We start from the raw sequence: 22,607 nt of genomic DNA, 5'->3' as shown, positions 1-22,607 counted from the left end.
ACTAGAGGCTTTCTGAACATCAACATAAAAATTCAACAGCTCTAGGGCGACTGAAACTACCTTCTAGGCTTGATACGGGGAAATCACCCTGAAACTATTATAAAAGAGCAAAATCTTATCACGTCTAGAGAAGAATGAAGCAGTCTATAAACCTCCCCAACTTCAAGAATTTGTTCATATTGGCAGATGGACGGGCTCTTACTGAAATTAATCTTAAAGCTTCACTTTAATTATTAAAAGCCAAGTTAGCATGTCTCTTTAGAAACTGGAAATGTTAAGCAGCCTAATTAAAACTGCAATGCTTCTGGGCACCTGGGTGGCTCAGATGGTGAAGCATCCGACTTCGGCTCGGGTCATGATCTCGCGGTCCGTGGGTTTGAGCCCTGCGTCGGGCTGTGTGCTGACATCTCGGGAGCCTGGAGCCTCCTTCGGATTCTGTGTCTCCCTCTCTCTCTGCCCCTCCCCCGCTCTCACTCTGTCTCTTTCTCTCTCCAAAATAAAATAATCATTAAAAAAAAAAAAAAAAACAAGCTTCCTAAGCCAAACTGAGAGCCAGGAATGTTACCAATGCTCCAGGAGTCTGAAAGGATTTCTCTCGCCAAGGTCGACATGGAGTCGGAAAGTCAAACACCCCTGGCAGGGCCGCAGTGGCTGAGTGTCCCCAGCTCACCTTCCTCAATATGTCATTCTGCTCTACGCTGTTGATCTTGCCAGGGCTGATTTCTCCTTTCAGGGTGTATTCGAAGAACTTCCCACTGACGTTCACTAATAAGGTGCTGAAGGCCCTGTCTTCCTGAGTACAGCTCACTGACTTGTCATGACCACCGGTGGCGGGGGTGCCATACCTCAGGATCACGCCCACGATGAGCCCTGCAACAGAGTGGGAGAAAAAACAAAAAACCACATCAGGCCTGGGGAAAGACAGACAGAGAGCAGGGAAAGAGCGACACGGTCGACTGGCAACAACGAAGAAGCCCAGGAGTCATCTCGGAGCCCAGGGACAAGGTGTGTATTTAAGAGCGGCGGCATAGTCCTTCCGAAGGGTTAACATCCTCTCCTACAAGTCCCTCGGCCACCAGGAGGACGAAGTAGGACAGTACCTTCCCTGGTTATTACGGCACCGAGTAATTTTCACGAGTGATCACATCTCACTCCTCGGGCTTTTGGCGGAGGAACATGCAATGATAAGGAGCACAGTGTTTTTCTGCCAAGGACAGCACAAAGCACAGCGTCTGAGCTTTGATCTGGTCCAGCAGCCTTCAGGCCAGTCCTGCTGCCGTCTGCCAGCACGGACTGGGCCGCAGGAATTTCTAGCTCCTCCGAATGTAACATTGCTTTGCCACACACCAGAGGGAGGGGGAGGGGGGTATAAAAAAAAGAACGAAAGAAAAGAAATGCTTTGGTTTAGGTCGTTTCAAGTACTGGGTGGAGGAAGTCATTACGTCCCTTGGGGAGCTGCACAGCACAGTGCAAATGCTTGCAATCATGACTCAAAGGGTGTAGAGCTGGCTTCTTAGACCTGTGGCTCTAATACAGCTCAGATAATTAGCTGCAAGTCTTATTTTTTTTAATGTGTATTTATTTTTGAGAGAGAGAGACAGAGCGCGAGCAGAGGAGGGGCAGAGAGAGAGGGAGACCCAGAACCCGAAGCAGGCTCTAGGCTCCGAGCTGTCAGCACAGAGCCGGATGAGGGGCTCGAACTCACGAACCGTGAGATCATGACCTGAGCCGAAGTCAGACACTTAACCGACTGAGCCGCCCAGGCGCCCCCTAGCTGCAAGTCTTTAAGTCTCATACCATTCTTAGGAGGGGTTTCCCATTAGGAAAAAACAAAAAAACAAACCCCGGCAAAATCGTGTATAAGCATCTAATTCCACAGTGAAGGAATGTTGTCCCCCTGGTCCTGGACATGTGACATGTGAAGAAAACATAAATCACCACGAGACACTTTCTATGATTCTCTTTTAGGAGGAAACCTTCAGATCTCTCTCCGTATTCCATTCTTTGCTAGCAGTGTTAAAAGACAGAATGGTAAAATGCTCTGCCATCTCATTTTGCCATTAATGGAGAAAGTTCTGTGAGAACAATGTTTACTGTATTCTGTGCATAATGTTCTATAACGTCTCTTAGCACCAAGACATAGGAGAACCCACAAGACATTGCTGAAGAATAATATATGAAATCTAGAAAAACACAGGTCCTTTAGCCAAACTCTGTACTGCATTATTAATTGTTTTTATTATTGGGGCACCCAGGTGGCTCAGTCGGTTAAGCGTCTGACTTCGGCTCAGGTCATGATCTCGCAGTTTGTGGGTTCGAGCCCCGCGTCGGGCTCTGTGCTGACAGCTCAGAACCTGGAGCCTGCTTTGGATTCTATCTCTCCCTCTCTCTCTGCCCCTCCCCTGCTCACGCTCTGTCTCTCTCTCGCTCAAAAATAAATAAACATTTATTATTATTTTTTTCCTTCCCCTCCCCATGGCCTTCTGTTAAGTTTCTCAGGATCCACATAAGAGTGAAAACATATGGTATCTGTCTTTCTCTGTATGGCTTATTTCACTTAGCATCACACTCTCCAGTTCCATCCATGTTGCTACAAAGGGCCATATTTCATTCTTTCTCATTGCCACGTAGTACTCCATTGTGTATATAAACCACAATGTCTTTATCCATTCATCAGTTGATGGACATTTAGGCTCTTCCCATAATTTGGCTACTGTTGAAAGTGCTGCTATAAACAAAAAGAGGTTAGAGATGGAGGGAGCCAAAACATAACAGACTCTTAAAAATTGAGAACTGAGGGTTGATGGGGGGTGGGGGGGGGGAGGGTGGGTGATGGGTATTGAGGAGGGCACCTGTTGGGATGAGCACTGGGTGTTGTATGGAAACCAATTTGACAATGAATTTCATATCAGAAAGAAAGAAAGAAAGAAAGAAAGAAAGAAAGAAAGAAAGAAAGAAAGAAAGATTTTAAAAAATCTTTAAAAACATGTCAGCTGGTGAAGAAAGAATCCCTGACTTCATAGGCATAGGACTAATATCAGGGAAGAATTTCGTTTTAAACTTTTAAAGAAAGCAAACATGGATGAAATTCCTTTGACATTTAATAAGCTTAAAACAAGATGGCGAGGGGCACCTGGATGGCTCAGTCAGTCAAGTGTCTGACTTTATAGCTCATGATCTCATGCTTCACGAGCTCGAGCCCCACTCTGTGCGGACAGCTTGGAGCCTGGAGCCTGCTTCAGATTCTGTGTCTCCCTCTCTCTCTGCCCCTCTCCTGTTCTCTCTCTCTCTCTCTCAAAAATAAAACATTTAAAAAACTTTGTAAAGAAAAAATACCAACTTCCTTCACAACTGCCAACTTTTCTAATTTTTAAAAGAAAGACATAACAACAACAACAACAACAAAACAGCAAAATAACCGCTCTCTACAGTTTATATATATGCCCATCCAAAAACTGATTTAATTATGGACAGAGTGTGGTTCAAAAACCCCATGAGGCCATTAAAGAAGTTGGCCTCCATTAGTCTGGTGCCAGTTCCTGCTTTTGTGATTGAAGTTGTTGGGAAGAGAGTTGAGCAAGTCAACACTCAGCTGTAATTCGAGACAGCCATCCACCTGCTGTGATATTTAGATGTCTCTATTAATAAAAGCCTTTGTTAAGGAGCTGGCGAACAGGTGCATGGATACACTGTTCTCCTCTAATGAGATTTCACTTCCATCCTATGAGCCACTGGGAGTAGATGATTGCCAGTTCTGTCTGGCTACCACTGTGGGCTTGTTTGCGGCACCCTCAGAGTTGTTCTCAGCTTGAAAGCTTCATCTAACATGCTGAGAAGAGAAAGCACTTCATTCCACACCCAGTTACACGGTGTGCGAAGAAAGCGAATACAATCTTGAAACGTTTCCATCTGTAATCACTCTCTATTTCCTGCTCTCCGCCTCAGGCAATTACTGATCTACTTTCCTATCTCTCTAGATTGGCCTGTTCTGGACGTTCCATATAAATGGAATCATAGGGGCGCCTGGGTGGCTCAGTCGGTTAAGCGTCCAGTTAAGCGTCCGACTTCGGCTCAGGTCATGATCTCGCGGTCCGTGAGTTCGAGCCCTGCGTCGGGCTCTGTGCTGACAGCTCAGAGCCTGGAGCCCGTTTCAGATTCTGTGTCTCCCTCTCTCTCTGCCCCTCCCCTGTTCATGCTCTGTCTCTCTCTGTCTCAAAAATAAATAAACGTTAAAAAAAAAATTAAAAAAAACCGGAATCATAAAATAGAAAGCCTTTTGTGTCTGGCTTCTTTCACGGAGTGTCATGTTTTCAAGGTTCACCTGTGTGTAAGGAAGGTCTTAGTACTTCATTAGTTTTGATTGCTGAGTAGTATTCCATTGTAAGGATATACCATATTTTGCTTATCCATTCACCAGTTGATAAGCATTTGGGTTGTTTCACTTTTCTGCTATTATGAATAATGCTGCTGTGGATATTTGCATACAAGTCTCTGTGGACATAGGTTTTCATATCTCTAAGGCAGATACCCAGATACCATTTTGTGACAATCCCTTTCCCCCCAGGCAATGAATGAGAGTTCTAGCTGCTCCCCACGTGGTAAGTCTTGATAATACACCAGAAAAGCTGTGAATCGCCACACGGCCAGCCTGGGAGTAATACTTCCCTGCCAGAGGATGGCTTTGATGAAAGAAGTAAAGTGGGCCCATAGCTCTTTAAGACCCAAGTTCTGTCTTGTCCCGACCAGTATATGAAACACTAAAATAGTGAAAATCAAGCCCGTCGGTCAAGAGTTCAGCCTCCAATCCAATGCCCCTCTTCTTTAGCAGCTGACATTTCTGAGGTTTGATTAAGACCCAGATGGAACACGTTTTTGTGATTCAAAGCCACTATCCGTTATAAGTAGTGTCCCCAAATATGGAATGTCACAGTCAGGAATAAGAAGAAGAAGAAGATTTTAGGTCTTAGAGATCTGCTTAACAAAAGCAGACACGGAGAAACCGTTACACTGTCCCATGAAGTTCTTGGAAGAGGTTTTTAATTTTTTTTAAGTCTATTCATTTATTTTGAGAGAGACTGAGACAGCACGAGTTGGGGAGAGGGAGAAAGAGAGGGAGAGAGAGAATCCCAAGCAGGCTCTGAGCTGCCAGCACACAGCCCGACACGGGGCTCGAACCCACGAAACCGCGAGATCATGACCTGAGCAGAAAGTAAGAGACGCGCACCTGACTGAGCCATCCAGGAGCCCCATGTGGAACAGGTTTTTATTGGAAACTAGGCCCAGGGAGGTAGACATGGCTTGATGGCTGAACTTTTTTAAATTTTTTAATTAAAAAAATTTTTTTTAATGTTTTTATTTATCTTTGAGACAGAGAGAGACAGAGCATGAGCAGGGGAGGGGCAGAGAGAGAGGGAGACACAGAATCCGAAGCGGGCTCCAGGCTCTGAGCTGTCAGCACAGAGCCCGACGCAGGGCTCGAACTCACGGAGTGTGAGATCATGACCAGAGCTGAAGTCGGACGCTCAACCGACAGAGCCACCCAGGCGCCCCAAGAACTTGATGGCCGAACTTTTAACTAGAGGAGTCCAATATGGTACCCACATGTAGGCTGATTACGGCTTGGAGCCTGGAGCCTGGAGCCTGCTTCAGATTCTGGGTCTCCCTCTCTCTCTGCCCCTCCCTTGCTCATTCTCTGTCTCTGTCTCTCCCTCAAAAACAAATAAACATTAAAAAATATTTGAATGCTTTTAAAATAAAATTCACAGGTAGGTTTGAGCGGAAGATAATGGGAGGTCAGCAAATCCCTGGATTAGGTCTGAGGACCTTTCAAACTACGGTGCTGGCTTTCTGCTTTAGATCAGGTATATGATTTATTGGCTTCTGCTTCATACTCTGACATTTCCCAAAATGAAGGACAGCACCTGTGGGCTAAGTCGTCCCTCAACACATTTTAATTGCTGTGCTGTATATCTCTCCTTCGATTAAACACATCAATCAAATCCACGTCAATTGCCAAGGGACTAGACTACAAAGGTTACCACAGCAGATTATCACACACTTCCCTGACCTGTCTGCCACTCTTTGAAGGCCCAGCCGAGACTTGCAGATGAACATCAACTGCCCTTTGAAATAAATTAATCAATCTTTCCTCTGAGCGTCTGCCTGGAAGTCTCTCCCCGACTCTGTCTTTCCCTAGTCATCCCCCACGGGGTTTACTCCGACTTTTCCTTCAAGTCACAATATAGTCCTCACTTCTTCCAGGCAGGGAAGCCCTTCCTGACACCTCAGGATGGGGCACAGTCCACAACCAGGGCTGTCGTCACAGCATTCGACATGAAAGATGCTCCTTGGAATCGTCCAAGGCACACGTACACAACCATATGTGGCCGCCCTCTTCATGAAGCATCTCTAGAACACGGTCCTTCCTGCGCTCTGAATGCCTTTTACCTGCGTGTCCCCCAGCCCCGGGACTAATTTTCCCGAGGGCAATGCTCAGTGAGTGCTCGCCAGCCATTCCTGCACCTGACCCACCATGGCCACGCAATAAATGACGGCAGACGATGGGGACGTTAGTCAGTAGCCATCTGTTAACCAAGAATTACCTCATGTGAGTTATAGAAAAAGATACTTAGTTATGAACTCTAAGAAAGCAACTACAATTAGTTTCAACCTCTTACCTGCCATAAAAATCCAAGAACGCCCACACTGATCAGCCTTTAGAATTGGGCCCAAATTAATGACCACAAGTCAAGTACTCTCACGGGTTAAAAACCTTCCAATGGTCTTATGAGGCGTATCATGGAATCCACCTTCTTAGAGGCTCTGAAGTTACGTAACGTTGCAAATAAACAGATGCGCTGATCGTAGTTACCTTAGACAGCCATGAAACTGGGACACACAACAGCAACCACATTTGCCGCTTATGTTACTGGAATCACTGAGGGATGGCCAAGTCTTAAATGGAAAGAAATGCAAACATATGGACACACACGAGTGAGGAGGTAGGGTTTTTGATAACACCGGGGAAGAGAAATGAACAAAATAGAGCTTGTACTTACCTACGTTTCAACTGAGGATGGTCTATTTTTGAAAATTAAAGAAAACAAAACCCATTTAAGAATTCACCTGAATTCAAAGGCTAGCAACCAAAAAAAGTTGTCTGCTGTGGAATGAACTGTGTTCTCTCGAACTTCGTATGCTGAAGCCCGAACCCCCCCCCCCCCCCCATGGGACTGTATTTGGAGATAAGGCTTTTAAGGAGGAAATAAAGGTTAAATGAGGTCATAAGCGGGGCTCTGCTCTGACAGGACTGGTGGCCTTATAAGAAGAGGAAGGGACACCTGCTCCCTCTTCCCGTGCACACGTACACAGAGGAAAGGCCACAGAGGACACAGTGAGAAGGTGGCCGTCTGCAAGCCAGAAAGACAGGCCTCACCAGAACCCAACTGGGCCGGCACCGTGATCTTAGGACTTCCAGCCCTCAGAATTGTGGGAAATAAATTTCTCTTGTTTGAGCCACCCAGTCCGTGGTATTTTGTAAACAGCAGCCTGAGCTAATACACTACCTTGCTGAGAAATTCCAGGTGGCTTCTCTAAATTATCAACAATATCCTTTTGGCTAATGCACACCTGACCGCACCACTAGGAAACTTTTCTTTCACAGATGAGAAGTTAGGATCCCACTGCTCTAACACAGGGTCCTTAACCCTTACTCCAGAGATGGTTTTTGTCTGTCTTTCCTTTTCCCATATTGACCTCCCGGCATGAACTCAGACTTTTGTAGAAAGTATTATCCTAGGGCACTAAGAAACTACCATACCTCTGTTCTCCCTGGTCAGAACTGATGGGGCCAGACAAGAGATAAATTTCCATTAATGCTTTTAAAACATCATCTTGGGAAGATGCTGAAATGTGTTGTGTTTAGAAATCTAGTCGTAGGCCAACAATACATAATTTTTTAAAAATGTTTATTGATTTTGAGAAAGAGAGAGAGAGAGTGAGAGAGAACATGACGAGCAGGGTAGGGGGCAGAGAGAGAGGCAGAGAGGGAATCCCAAGTAGGTTCTGCACTGTCAGTGCTGAGCCCGATGCGGGGCTCAAGCCCACAAACCAGGAGATCCTGAAATCAGGAGTCGGATGCTTAACCAACTGAGCCATCCAGGCACCCCCACAATACATAATTTTTAACTCAGATGATCAATGCAACAATTCTAAAAAAGGAGGACAAAGATTTAAATTTAAATGGATGATTACATATATTAGTAAGTTAGCTATAATAAGACTACAAAAAACTTTATTAGGAAATATGTCAGATACCCCAAAATATAAGTAGAGTACATATAAGGGGAAAGAGAAATATAATTAGGTAAGAATACATGGGGGTGTTCAAAGGTACTGGTAATTTTCTGTTTCTTAAGCTGGACAATAAATACAGAGCCATTTATTCTATTTTTTAGCTTATATACACTATTTTGTATACTCAATGCAGTTCACAAGAATTTATCAGGATAAGGGGCACCTGGGTGGCTCAGTGGGTTAAGCATCCGACTCTTGATTTCGGCTCAGGTCGTGATCTCCTGGTTCGTGGGATTGAGCCCCGCGTCGGGCTCTGCACTGACAGTGCGGAGCCTGCTTGGGATTCTCTCTCTCCCAGTCTCTCTGCCTCTCCCTCGTTCACAATCTCTCTCAAAATAAATCAATACACGTTTAAAAAAAGGGAATTTATCAGTAAGAATGGTCTACCAGACATCTCTGTGGCTATCACTCAGTTCAATAGCACACTGCCAAGAGATCTAAGCACGCTTCGTATTCTTCCCAGTCAAGACGTGAACTTGTCCCCCACGCCCCCGGAAACTACTACCCTGAACTGGGTGTTCACTATGCTCTTAGAGTTTAATTGAGGCCATACGTTGCCGAATTTTGCATGTCTTTGAATTAATTACGTGTGATGTGAATTATTCGGGGACTGGCTTTTTTCACCCCATAATACGCTTATGAGAGTCATCCATAATGACATCCGGCTCTGGGGCAGGATTCTCACTTCTTGAAATTCTAATTTGGTTCTTTTGCAAATACGCTGGACTTTTTGTTTGTTGACAGAATCTGCACTGAGGGGTGACTATGTTTACGACCGTCACTTCTGCACTCTGTGACTACTGGTCGCTTACTCCAATCGGCTTCACGGGGTGGATAACAACACACTATTGTAAAAGGCTCAAATGCTTCCTGCAAAGGGTACCGGCTAAATAGTGTCCCTTCACGTGGCAGAGTCTGTAACCACTGTATTAAAAAGAATGCAGCAATGCCACATCTGACTGTGGCTCAGGTCACGATTTCACTGTTGGTGAGTTCAAGCCCTGCGTCGGGTTCTGCGCTGCCCTCTCAGAGCCTGGAGCCTGCTTCAGATTCTGTCTCCCTCTCTCACTCTGTGCCCCTCCCCCGCTCACACTGTCTGTCTCTCTCTCCCTCTCTCCCTCAAAAATAAACATTAAAAACTAAAATATATAAATAAATGCAAATGACAGCTAAATACTAAAGGGGAGCCAGGCCATTTCCTGCCTCTCTGCTCTTGGCACCTGCTGTCTATGCTGCCCGGTCTGTCTCCCAGTTCCCACCGTGCGCCGCCCCCCACAACCCAGCCCTGTCTACCTGGTCACTTCCTATTCATCTGCAGGACTAATCTGAAACCACACCAGCTTTGGCACAAAGTTAACCGCTCCTTCCTCCGGGCTGTTAGTGCGTGTCTATTCTCCCCAGGAGACGGCAAACTCCACGGAACCCAGCACAACGTCTGGGACGCAGTCATCGTTCAATAAATGTTTGCTGAAAGAATGAAATAACGAAAATCAAAAACTGTGGGGCACCTGGGTGGCTCAGTCGGTTAAGCGTCTGACCGGCTCAGGTCGTGATCTCGCGGTCCGTGAGTTTGAGCCCCGCGTCGGGCTCTGTGCTGACCGCTCAGAGCCTGGAGCCTGTTTCAGATTCTGTGTCTCCCTCTCTCTCTGACCCTCCCCTGTTCATGCTGTGTCTCTCTCTGTCTCAAAAATAAATAAATGTTAAAAAAAATTTTTAAAAAAGAAAAAGAAAATCAAAAACTGTAATGTGACTACAAATAATGCTAATAGATTACACACATATGAAAGCATCGGTTCCCCAAACTGTGACCATATTGCCCTTTCCCCCCTGCAACTTACATCTAGGGTTTGGCAGGCAACAAAGCGGCATCTGAAAAAGATTGCTTTTGTATTTGGGGTGCAATTTCTTGAGTCATGAAATTGGTATCTGGGAAGTATCCAAAGTGAACAACCAGAGGCGACATTAATGACACATCAAGAAACACGTCACACCATGCGCCCGGCAAAATCTCTTACGTGTTTATGAGGGCAGAATAAAATGTAATTACTCGGTAGTTCAAGTTTGACCCAGCTCGAAACTATATCGTATTTAACAGCCTACTTGGTAAAATTATTTTATAACAAAACACACACTGGAGAGGCTATAACAGAAAATCTGGGGGCTCCTGGCTCGCTCAGTTAGAGGAGCATGTAACTCCTGATCTCGGGGTCATGAGTTCAAGTCCCACGTTGGGTGCAGAGTTTACCTAAATAAACTTAAAAAAAAAAAAAAAAAAAAAGAAAGAAAAGAAAATCTGTTTTTCGTCCTTCTGAGAGCTTGTACCGAACAGGTGTATGCTGTATTCCAGGAGGAGAGGGCTTTGGGCTGGGTGTTAAGCAGGCATGGAGCATTTAGCCTTCTGAACCCCCCCCCCCAACACCACACACACACACACACACACACACACACACACACACACACACACACACACCCGCCAGCCTGGGAACACATAACTAAGGATAAAGCCAGCCAAAGTGACGACCATCATAAAACAGGCACATAAAGGGGCGCCTAGGTGGCTCAGTCAGTTGAGCATCCGACTTCAGCTCAGGTCATGATCTTGGGGTCCACTGAGTTCGAGCCCCGTGTCAGGCTCTGTGCTGACAGCTCAGAGCCTGGAGCCTGTTTCAGATTCTGTGTCTCCCTCTCTCTCTGCCCCTCCTCCATCCGCATGCTGTCTCTCTCTCACTCAAAAATGAAATAAATACTAAGAAATCAATCAATCAATCAATGCATGCATGCATGCATGCATGTCAGGGCGGGGTGCCTGGGTGGCTCAGTCGGTTAAGCATCTGACTTTGGCTCAGGTCCTTATCTTGCAGTTCGTGGGTTCGAGCCTCACGTCGGGCTCTGTGCTGACAGCTCAGAGCCTGAAGCCTGCTTCAATTCTCTGTCTCCCTCTCTCTCTGCCCCTCCACACTCACGCTCTGTCTCTGTCTCTGTCTGTCAAAAATAAAATAGACATTAAAAACTAAAAAAGAAAACCAGAGGCATAAAAACGTGACGTGGTAAGGAACAGAATAAATAATTCTTTCAGGTGAAACAAGTAGTAGAGGAAAACTTCACAGAGAAGGTGGCTTTCTCAGTTGGGCCTTTCAAGATGAGTCAGGCTTTCGTGGATGAAGGAAGAATGAGGTGTGAGCTAGATTTCAGAGAAAGCCCTCGGCATGATGTGGGGGAAGCGAACGTTATAGCCAGACCAGCGTGGCTGGAGCACAGACCATGTTAGGAGAAAGAGGAAGGGCAGAGACCGTGTGCCAAAAGTGAGGTTGGCTCAAGCTCACAAGGACAGACTTTAACCCTTTAAGAAGGGGCATGATCAGGCCTGATGTTTAGAAGACACTGTAGCAGCACCGTGGAGACGGCTGCAGGAAGAGAGAGGCTACAAGTATAAGAACTTTATCAAGCTTTCCTAAAAGTATCATGCCTCTCGGGGAAAAAAAAAAAAAAAAAAAAAAGATAAAAATCATTCTTCGAACTAAGAGAAACCCTACGTTATTTCACAGTCCTCCACATCTCTCTTTTGTTCAAGTGCAAGTTATCACTCAGGATCACACAGATGGGACTCAGAATGCTCTGAAATCAGTCACCCATCCAAACGTACAGATTAAGACAGATTTCTGAGACGTAGAGACATACTAACCAAATGCAGTTGTAGGGACTTTATTTGCATCTTAATTCAAACTAAAAAAAATCAATTGGGGAAATGTGAACTCACTGGATATTTGACAAATATGAAATTACTGTCATTTTTGAGGGGTAATAAAGGATTGTGGCTATATGTGTGTATATATACACACATATTTTTCATATATATGAGAGTGCACACAAATTGAGGGAGAGGGGCAGAGGGGCAGAGAGGCAGAGAGAGAGAAAGAATGCACAGACCCTGACACGGGGCTCAATCCCACAATGTTGGGATCATGACTTGAGCCAAAATCAACAAGTCAGATGCTTAACCAACTGAGCCACCCAAGTGCCCCTTGTAGGTGTGTGTGTGTGTGTGTGTGTGTGTGTGTGTGTGTACATGTATTTAAAGATTCTTTATCTTTTGGAAATAAACACTGAAATATTTACCAATAAAATCTGTGATTTTGTAACCACTGAAGTCTACTCCTGAAACCAACATTGCACTGTATGTTAACAAATTAAACTTGAAATTAAAAAAAGCTTTTTTTAAAAGTTGGGATTTTGTATCAGCGACGTGGGTAGCTGTGAGGGGTACAGGTTAAACAAGATCGACCATGAACTGGTAATTAACGAAGCTGGCCAACGGGTACATGGGTTGTGGTTTACTATATTTCTGTGTGGGGTTTTGTTTCGTTTTGTTTTCATACCGTGAAACAGTTCTCTGACGCGAGCCGGGCGTCCCACAATTCAACTCAATTCTGACACCATCTGCCTGGAGATGACGTCAGTTCCCACAGGGTAAGGGCTCAGTCCCACAAGACTGTCCCCCCTCCCCCCAGCCCACTTCACATGCCAATCACAAGTCCAGGTGGTCACCTGTGCTTCTGACCAACCGGCTACAGATGAGAACTGTGGATCAGAGCTCCCTCTAACCCTCCCCTTGGATTCCATTCATTTGCTAGAGCGGCTCACAGAACTCAGAGAAACATCTTACTTACTAGATCATAGGTGTATTACAGAAGGCTAGAACTGGGGGAGAGCCAGCTGGAAATGATGCACGGGGCTGTGTGGGGAAGGATCCAGGAGCTTCTAGGCCCTCTCCAACTGCGCCACTCTCCCCAAGTGTCCATACATTCACAACCCAGAAGCTCTCTAGACACCAGCCTTTTAGGTTTTCATGAAGGTTTCGTTACATAGGCATGGCTGATTAAACCATCGGCCGTCGGTGAGTGATTCAACCTCCAGCCCCTGTCCTCTCCCCTGGGGTTGGGGGTGGGGGGAAACCTAAAGTTCCAACCCTCTAATCACAAGGTGGGTTCCCAGTCCCAGGTGCTTTCCTAAAGTCCCCTCATTAATGTGAACTCCAGTGTTTGAAAAGGCTTTTAGGAGCTCTGTGCCAGAAATAGGATTTATTTATTACAAATCACAATACTAGGGTCTCGACTTTTATGTGTTTGAAATTTTCCATAATAAAAAAATTTTTAAGTAAAAAAGTCATCCAACCAACACGAAGCTTTAAAGCAGTGATTCCAGGGGCTCCGGGGTTAAGCGTCCGACTTCGGCTCAGGTCACGATCTCACGGTCGGTGAGTTCGAGCCCCGCGTCGGGCTCTGTGCTGACAGCTCAGAGCCTGGAGCCTGCTTCGGATTCTGGGTCTCCGTCTGTCTCTGCCCCTCCCCTGCTCTCGCTCTCTCTCTCTCTCTCTCTCTCTTTCAAAAATAAATAAACATTAAAACAATTTTAAAACAGTGATTCCAGCAACTGTAGCTCCAGAAGTCTTTCCACCTCCCCACCCCCACTCCAGACACCCACAGCCAAATCCCCCCAACACCTCAACCTCCCCAGGTGTAAGAGGTAGCTGTCACTCCTCCCTGTGAACATCCTTGTCCCTGTGAGTGCCAGATCCCTGTGAGTCAGCCCCATGTCATTCGCCCACGGGCAGCCACCTATAATACACAGTGGCAACCATTCTTCTCACATGGATTTTTCTGGCAGCCTCCTTAAGCCGCCCCGCATCCACCTCATGCTCCTCTCGTCCATCTACCTCCAAACCACTGCAAGGATGGCCACTCTAAAGTAAACATTTCTGCCTACCTTGTTTGTTTGGTTTTTTTTGATAAGTAACTTTAATGTTTATTTATTTATTTTTTTGAGAGAGAGACCGAGCACGAGCAGGGGAGGGGCAGAGAGAGAGGGAGACACAGAATCCGAAGCAGGCTCCAGGCTCTGACCTGCCAGCACAGAGCCCGAGATTGGGCTCGAACCCACAAACCGTGAGATCGTGACCTGAGCCGAAATTGGATGCTGAACCGACGGAGCCACCCAGGTGCCCCACATCTCTGCCTAGCTTAAAGTCTTTCCGGGGCTCCTCACCATCTAGGAAACAGAAACCTCTGCTCCCTGGCAAAGCCCAATCTGTTGATCTCTTTGTGTTGTCTGATAAGGTCCTGAGGTCTTCCTGATGCCACCTTAGCGACTTCAGTCTTCACAAAGGACACAGACTCCATTTTCGAGCTGAATGTCTGAGTCGTGCAGTGAACAGCACAGTAGTGGGTCTCCTGAGGCGGGGTGGCCGGGCAGCCCTTACTGAAAAGCCAGAGTCACCATTCAGCCAGCGTCCTCTCAGTTCTGTACTCATGCCAAGGCCTGCCTGACCGTCCCCATAGGAGATGGGCTTCAAGGCTCGTATGTTCACAGCAGCTGGCTGACTAGATGGGCAAAATGTGGCCACAAACCAGAAGTTTTCTCTGTGAGGCTAAATGATCTGTTTAAGGCTCGCACTCAAACCCAATCAGCTGGCCTCCTACGTGTCAGAGTGACGGGACCTAAGCAAAGGAATCTAAACAGAAACTAACCATAAAAGGAGGAGAATTTAAGCCACAAAAAAGACATAAGCTATCGTAAGAATAACAAATTGCAAAATACAGCAAAATACAAGCGGAGAGTGTTTGGAGAAATAAGCCAGCCACTGGAAAGCTGCGCCCATGATGTCTTTTTCCAGCACCATTGACTATGTTGTCAATTTCTTCCTCCCATGAGCTTCTCAGTCACTCAGTGCCAAATGACAGCTTTCGCTTGCAGAGAGACAAAAAAAAATGTCTTTCTTGCCTCAAAGCACTGACGCTAAGTAACACTGGACAGAACAAAGAAATCTAGGATTGGTGACAGTAATCAATTTAATGACAACACAGTTGACTGGCACCTCACCAGGTTGTACATTCAACAGATACTTAGTGAGCAGCTTACCACATGCCAGGCACTGGCAGTCAATAGGGCAGTCAAGGGGCGCCTGGGTGGCTCAGTCGGTTGAGTGTCCAACTTCGCTCAGGTCAGGATCTCACGGTCAGTGAGTTCGAGCCCCGCGTCGGGCTCTGTGCTGACGGCTCGGAGCCTGGAGCCTGCTTCCGATTCTGTGTCTCCTTCTCTCTCTGCCCCTCCCCCGCTCATGTTCTCTCTCTCTCTCTCTCTCTCTCTCTCTCAAAAATAAATAAACATAAAAAAAATTATAAAAAAAATAGGGCAGTCAACAAGTGATAAAAGTCCTGCCCTATGTGGGCTTACATTCTAGTAGGGGAAAGAATGCTTTAAGCTTACATTCTAAAGATGTGTGTGTGTGTGTGTGTGTGTGTGTGTGTGTGTGTGTGTGTGTTTTTAAAGTAATGTCTACACCCAAGATGGGGCTCGAACTCAAAACCCTGAGATCAACAGTCATGTACTCCAGGGCTCCTGGGTGGCACAGTCAGTGAAGCAACCAACTCTTGATTTCGCCTCAGGTCATGATCTCACAGTTTGTGAGTTCGAGCCCTGTATTGGGCTCTGTGCTGGAAGCGTTGAGCCTGCTTGGGATTCTCTCTCTCTTTTCTCTGCCCCTCCCTATTTGTTCTCTTTCTCTGTCTCTCTCTTTCCCTTTCTCAAAAAAAAAAAAAAAAAAAAAAAGAGTCATGTGCTCCATTGACTAAGCCAGCCAGGCATCCCTAACCTCACATTCTAGCAGGGGAAAGAATGTTTTAAAAACAAGGCAAATAAATAGTGCATTATGATGCTAAAGAGGAAAATAAAACAGGGAAGGAGCACAGGTGGTGTTGTGGGAGGTCCTGGGACTGGACAGTGGTGCAACATCACAGAGCAAGGACGGAAACAATGCCGATGAAAAGAAAGGGTAACAAACGCTCATAAATCTTCTCATCTTCTTGCCACTGTGTTCTCTACCACTTATTTTTTTTCCGTGTTTTTAAAAACAAAATGCCCGTGCCTTATTTAAACCAACCAAAAACGGCGTTTGGCTCATCATTTGCCAAACATGTATTGAGAACCAGCCTACGTATAAACAAACCCGTGTAAAGTGCTGAAAGCAATATATACCAGGGCGAGTGCACGATGATTTCTGTCCTCTGAGAGGCCATCATCCCATTGAAGGTTATGTTACGGTAGTGGACGTTCACAGTCCTTAGGGGAATCATCAGACAGTCAAATGCTGTGTGGGCAGGGAGGTCACCACACCATCTGGAAAAGTCTGTTGCAAAATACACTGTGAAGAATAAGTCAGTGGAATATGGCAAAAAAAAAAAAAAAAAAGATCGGAACGAGCAAAAGGGGAAAGAGAAGTAAAAGAAAACACTAAGGCCTTGAGCTTTAGGTGGCTGGCTAAGATACGGACAGCATTTCCAGAAGGGAGAATGTCCAGTGGGAAAGCTGGTGTTAAAAATGGGAAGCGTAGGGGCGCCTGGGTGGCTTCGTCAGTTTAAGCATCTGACTTCGGCTCACGTCATGATCTCACGGTTTATGGGTTCGAGCCCCGCATCGGGCTGCATGCTGACAGTGTGGAGCCTGCTTGGGATTCTCTGTCTTTCCCTCTTTCTCTGCTGCTCCCCCACTTGCCCTTTCTCTCTCTCTCTCTAACAAAAATAAATAAACTTAAAAAAAAATGACACCTACACTGTCATCATCTACAGATTCCAGAGCACGGCATGTTCAGGGGGAAACGGCCCAAACAATGAGAACGTTTGCCTCCAAGGAAAAGAATGGGATAAATTTATTTTTTTTTAATTTTTTAATGTTTATTTATTTTTGAGAGAGAGAGAGAGAGAGAGAGAGAGAGAATGAACGGGGGAGGGGCAGAGAGAGAGGGAGACACAGAATCAGAAGCAGGCTCCAGGCTCTGAGCTGTCAGCACAGAGCCCGACGTGCAGCTCAAACTCACAAGCCGCAAGATGGTGACCTGAGCCGAAGTCAGATGCTTTACTGACTGAGCCACCCAGGCGCCCCAAGAATGGGATCAATTTCTATCCAAGAATAAGGAAAGGCCTTTTTTTCCACTTGTATTTTCTTGGGACTTTTGCATGTTGCACTGTGATCTGTATTATGTTCCCCCAAAATTCATTTAAATAAGTGATGAGTTTCAGGACTATATTGTGGGAATTCCATACAAGACTAAATAGAAAGACCTGTAAGCCAGCTACATAAACATGGCATCTGACGCCATGGATCAGGGAGTGAAAGAAATTGATCAGATCAAGGTATGGCCTCTGGGCATCTCCACGTTTAGGCAAACAGAATGAAAGCAGGGACAGCTGGATAGCGAGAAGACCCTCCTATGTGCCAGGAAGAACCTCACTCAAAAATACTTCTAAAAGCATCATGGAATGCACTTGGAATGGTGGGGGCAGAAGTGAGGGTCCCCAAGATTTAAAGGTAAGAGAATGAAGGTTTTCTCAGCCAGCAAAACTGCCATATGTTAGATGTGACTGGCAAAGTGTGGAAGTAAACCAGGAGATCAGCGGCCCATGTGCCCTGAAAAGCCTGGGGATCCCCAGACCACAAAGTGACCCAGATGGAATGCACCTGAGATTCATCTGGGGGGAGTCCAGCGTACTGTGTGATATCCAGTTTGAAAAATACCGTGAAAAGAAGAAGAAAAGCAAATCTCCAGAAGTCAGATGGTAAGATAACCCACATAACCACTGGCTGACAGAAAGGATACGGTGCCTCACCTAAACCAGTTTCAGCGGGGAGAGGGACAAGGCTGTCCCTAAGGAGACAGACCCATCGGCCGTTTCCAGTCTAGATATAAGCAGATCACAACCAACTGCTTCTGTTTTTATTCCGTCTTCTAAGCAACCTTCTGACAACAACTTGGGATCTACACAGAGGGATCTGCTGCTTGTCTACACAGAGAAAACAGTCTGCTCTGTCTGAACTTTGCACTCTGGTTAGGTTCAGACTCTCTGAGCCTGGTGAACATCAGCTTGGCCCTGAAGGACAGAGTCCCTCGGGCTGCTGACAGTTTCAGCTTTTGAACGGGCGACATCACTGTCTAGGGTCTGGGCCAAGGTACATCCTACCGGTGTGGCCTCTTGCAGCCTGCCAACCTTCTGCTGGTGACATCTGTGCCACAGGCCTTAACATCACACTGCAAAAGCGTCTTTTTCCTGTTTCCATTTTGCAGCTCACTCTTATCATGACAACTATGTCTGTTTTACAGGGGACCCGATAATACCAATATTTTCTCCAAATCCAGTCACTTCACACACAGACAAAAGTTACTGTTAAGAGCCATCAGAAGGGGCCACCCCTAGGTGGCTCAATCAGTTGAGTATCCAACTTCCGCTCAGGTCATGATCGTATTTGTGGGTTCAAGCCCCGCGTCGGGCTCAGCTGACAGTGAAGGTCTCAGAGCTCAGAGCCTGGAGCTTGCTTCGGGTTCTGTGCCTCCCTCTCTCTCTCTCTGCCCTTCCCCATTCTCTCTCTCTCTCTCAAAAATAAATAAACATTAATTTTTTTTTAAAGCCATCAGGAAATAGCTGGGCCTAAGCAATCACAAAAATCTCACACTGTTAAAAAGCCATCGGGGCGCCTGGGTGGCTCAGTCGGTTAAGCGTCTGACTTCAGCTCAGGTCACGATCTCACGGTCCGTGAGTTCGAGCCCCGCGTCAGGCTCTGGGCTGATGGCTCAGAGCCTGGAGCCTGCTTCTGATTCTGTGTCTCCCTCTCTCTCTGCCCCTCCCCTGTTCATGCTCTGTCTCTCTCTGTCTCAAAAATAAATAAACGTTAAAAAAAAAAATTAAAAAAAAAAAAAAGCCATCATGAGGGGCCCCTGGGTGGCTCAGTCAGTTAAGCACCGACTTCGGCTCTGGTCATGATCTCGCAGTTCGTGAGTTCGATCCCCGCGTTGGGGCTCAGAGCCTGGAGCCTGCTTCGGATTCTGTGTCTCCCTCTCTCCCTGCTCCTTCCCCACTCTGGTCTGTCTCTCTCTCTACCTCTCAAAAATAAATAAACATTAAAAAAAATTTTTTTTTCAATCACCACGTACAGACATCGCCATCGCTCAGCACTGCCTGTCCTACTCGGACGCAAATGACTGGGAACTGCACACAGGAGAGAGAAAAAGCCGGCTGTACCTTTCCTCTCCCTGGTTCCATCCCATCCCTCTGCCCCTGCGGTGCCCACCACCCACTTTAGCCTACGCCCAGGCCAAGGTTTACTAAATATACATATCCACAAATATATAGTATTCTTTTGCTTTTGCCTTTTTTTTTTTTTAGGAAACAGGTCCAGCTGCTGGGACAAAGACCAAAAGAACAGAGGCTTACGTGAGACGGGAGTCCACTTTTCTCTCCCGTAAGGGTCAGAGCGTAAACACTGCTTGGGATGAAACGGTGGCGCCCCTGTCCTCCTGCTCTATCCTCCACTGGGGGCGCCCTCACCAGCAGGCCCACATTTCAGAGGAAGAGAATTGAGGACGGGACGAGGAAAGACCGCCTCGAAACTGGGCACACTACTTCTACTCACACCCCACTGGCCACGCCTCGGTCACGTGGTCACATCTGGCTGCAAGAGAGGTGACAAAAGAAAGTCTTCTTTCCGGGAAGCCATGTCATCTCCTCCTCCTCCTCCCCCTTCTTCTTCTCCTTTTTTTTTTTTTTTTAGTTTTATTTAGTCGACTAATCTCTACAGCTGACATGGGGCCCGAACTCATGACCCCAAGATCAAGAGTCGTATGCTCTTCTGACTGAGCCAGCCAGGTGCCCCGCCACTTCTCCTTCTAAAAGATCGTTCCGGGGCGCATGGTGCCACATTTCCCTTTCTTCCCACTCGACGTCATGTTTTTGGGAGTTACCCATGTTCAAAACAGCAGTTCGTGCACAGACACTGCTGCTCAGTGCCATGTTGCGTGTCCTACATGACAGGCTTTCTTTAGAATTTGGGATCTATATTCTAAATGTGGTGTATCCATACACCACGTTTATTGAACCATTCCCCTATTGTTAGACACTTGGGACTTTTTAAAAGATTTTTTTTTTAAGTTTATTTATTCTGAGAGAGAGAGAGAGAGAGAAAGAACGCGAGAGTGGGGGAAGGGCAGAGAAAGGAAGAGAAGGAGAACCCCAAGCAGGCCCGATGCGGGGCTCGAACTCACGAACCGTGAGATCATGGCCTGAGCCGAAATCAAGAGTCGGACACGTAACCGACTGAGCCACCCAGGCGCCCAACCCCTGGGACTTTTAAACCCACTCCATTTACAAAGCATTTGGATCACATCAGGAGAAATGTTAAATTAGCTAAATGCTAACGTATGGGTCAGTCTCAGGTACAGGCTAATTGTTTTGTGAAGCCTTTCAAGTCCCCTCCAGCAAGCCAATTAAAACAAAAATTGGTAATATTAAACTATATAGAAGGAGGAGTTAATTTTATGGCCTTCCTTGGCTTTCTGTTATTGTAATAAAGCATTAAATGGTGTTCTGGGTTTCTTGACAACTGAAAGAGAAAGAAAACATTGTGCAACACTCGATTCACATCATCTGAACAAAGGGAATAAGCCCGTTATGAGAAATAAATGCTTGATCCTAATTCTAAATTTTTTTTTTTTTTTAACGTTTATTCATTTTTGAGAGACAGAAAGAGAGCATGAGCGGGGAAGGGGCAGAGAGAGAGGGAGACACAGAACCGGAAGCAGGCTCCGAGCTGTCAGCACAGAGCCCGATGCGGGGCTCAAACTCACGAACTGTGAGATCATGACCTGAGCCGGCGTCGGACACTCAACCGACTGAGCCACCCAGGCGCCCCGCTTGATCCCAATTCTAAAATAAATCTGTCCCATGAGCCCTTATCTAAAGCTCAATTAGCAAAAAGAGAATAACGTCTTTAACAACCAGTTATGTAGCAAATGTACAAGGCTTCTCCAGGAGAATGTTTTCGTTGGTGGACCCTTAACGAGCAGAGGACTTAACATGAAAATATTTTCTTCCAAGGGTCAGGTTAGCTCCCAGGTTCACGTCAACATGGGATTCCTGCCTGGAAGGGGACACCCATGAGGATGTCAGGAAAGGCTGATTTCCCCTGGAGCCTGGTGGCTTCCCAGTGGTTCGGTGCTTTTGGAGGCCATACTATTAGGGACTTCGGTCTTATTAGGGGATTTTTCCTCTCTTCTGTTAGCTCAAAGTTAGCTCAAAGTTTCAAACCATTTTGGAGAAGTGAAAAGATACTGGTTATGTCTGTGAGTTTTTTTCATGACTGTGAAGCATCCAGATATGGTATCTTCTTTTCATTTTTACTCATATTCAGTATTTTTCCTAAGCCACAGCTCTGATACATTACCCCAGTGTTGTTCACCTCTTCCTATTACTGTAGTTTTCCCCAAATAGAAAAAATATACTTTAGTATGTTAAGAAACAATAATTATTATTTTTTTTTTGAGAGAGAGAGAGCATACGTGAGAGAGGGAAGGGGCAGAGAGGGAGAGACAGAATCTTAAGCAGGCCCCATGCCCAGCACAGAACCCAATGTGGGGCTCGATCTCAACTGTGAGATCATGACCTGAGCTGAAATCAAGTCAGATGCTTCACCGACTGAGCCACCCAGGTGCCCCTAAAAGATAATAATTTCACATCAACCCATGCAGAATAAGAAACACGTATTGGATATCTACTTGACTCTAAGGGTTTTATTTCTAACATTATCTCTTAATTTTCACCACAACTTCCTGAGGTAGGTGGAGTATTCTTACAGTACTTTATAGTTCAGAAAACTAAATTGTTAAGAGTAAGGAACTTGCCTAAGGTCACATAGCTGATCCGGTCACAGGAACTATAGGATTCAAAGGCATGTACTTTAATTCCCAAGCAAAAGTTCTTTCTGTTATTTCCTGATGCCTCCCAGATGACAAGTGAATTACAGGTAAGATTTTGCTCAGCTTAATGAATAACGTATGTGCTTATTGTAGTGAACGCCTTAACCTTCCCTCAAAACATGCTACCCTGATCTGGTCGTAATGAATACATCCCCTGTGTCTTATTTCCTAGTGTGCTCTACAAGGACCTCTCCCCTTGGGGCGCCTGGGTGGCTCAGTCGGTTGAGCGTCCGACTTCGGCTCGGGTCATGATCTCACGGCTCGGGAGTTCAAGCCCCACATCGGGCTCTGTGCTGACAGCTCGCAGCCTGGAGCCTGCTTCCGATTCTGTGTCTCCCTCTCTTTCTGCCCCTAACCCACTCGCATTCTGTCTCCGTCTCTCTCAAAAAATAAACATTAAAAAAAATTTTTAAAAAAGGACCTCTCCCCTTGATCTGACCTGACAGGTTTCATCAAT

General features: G+C 46.1%; 1 protein-coding gene across 3 annotated transcripts in view; it reads right to left on the bottom strand.

The window, feature by feature from the left end:
• Positions 1 to 22,607, bottom strand: part of SLC9A7 (solute carrier family 9 member A7) — a 136,207-nt gene that overhangs the window by 71,831 nt on the left and 41,769 nt on the right. For all 3 annotated transcript variants that reach the window (XR_008418293.1, XM_053891678.1, XM_053891679.1), the window contains exon 2: positions 671 to 870. Coding sequence is in view for 2 of the 3 variants with exons in the window: in XM_053891678.1 (XP_053747653.1) it covers positions 671 to 870 (200 nt within the window). In the remaining variant the exon portion in view is untranslated. The remainder of the gene's footprint in view (positions 1 to 670; positions 871 to 22,607) is intronic.

This window comes from Panthera pardus, unplaced genomic scaffold, assembly GCF_024362965.1.
Source record: "Panthera pardus isolate Hobbes unplaced genomic scaffold, ASM2436296v1 HiC_scaffold_27, whole genome shotgun sequence".
NCBI classification, from domain to species: domain Eukaryota; kingdom Metazoa; phylum Chordata; class Mammalia; order Carnivora; family Felidae; genus Panthera; species Panthera pardus.
The sequence above is the reverse complement of the archived record's forward strand: the minus strand, read 5'-3'. Positions and strand labels throughout refer to the sequence as shown.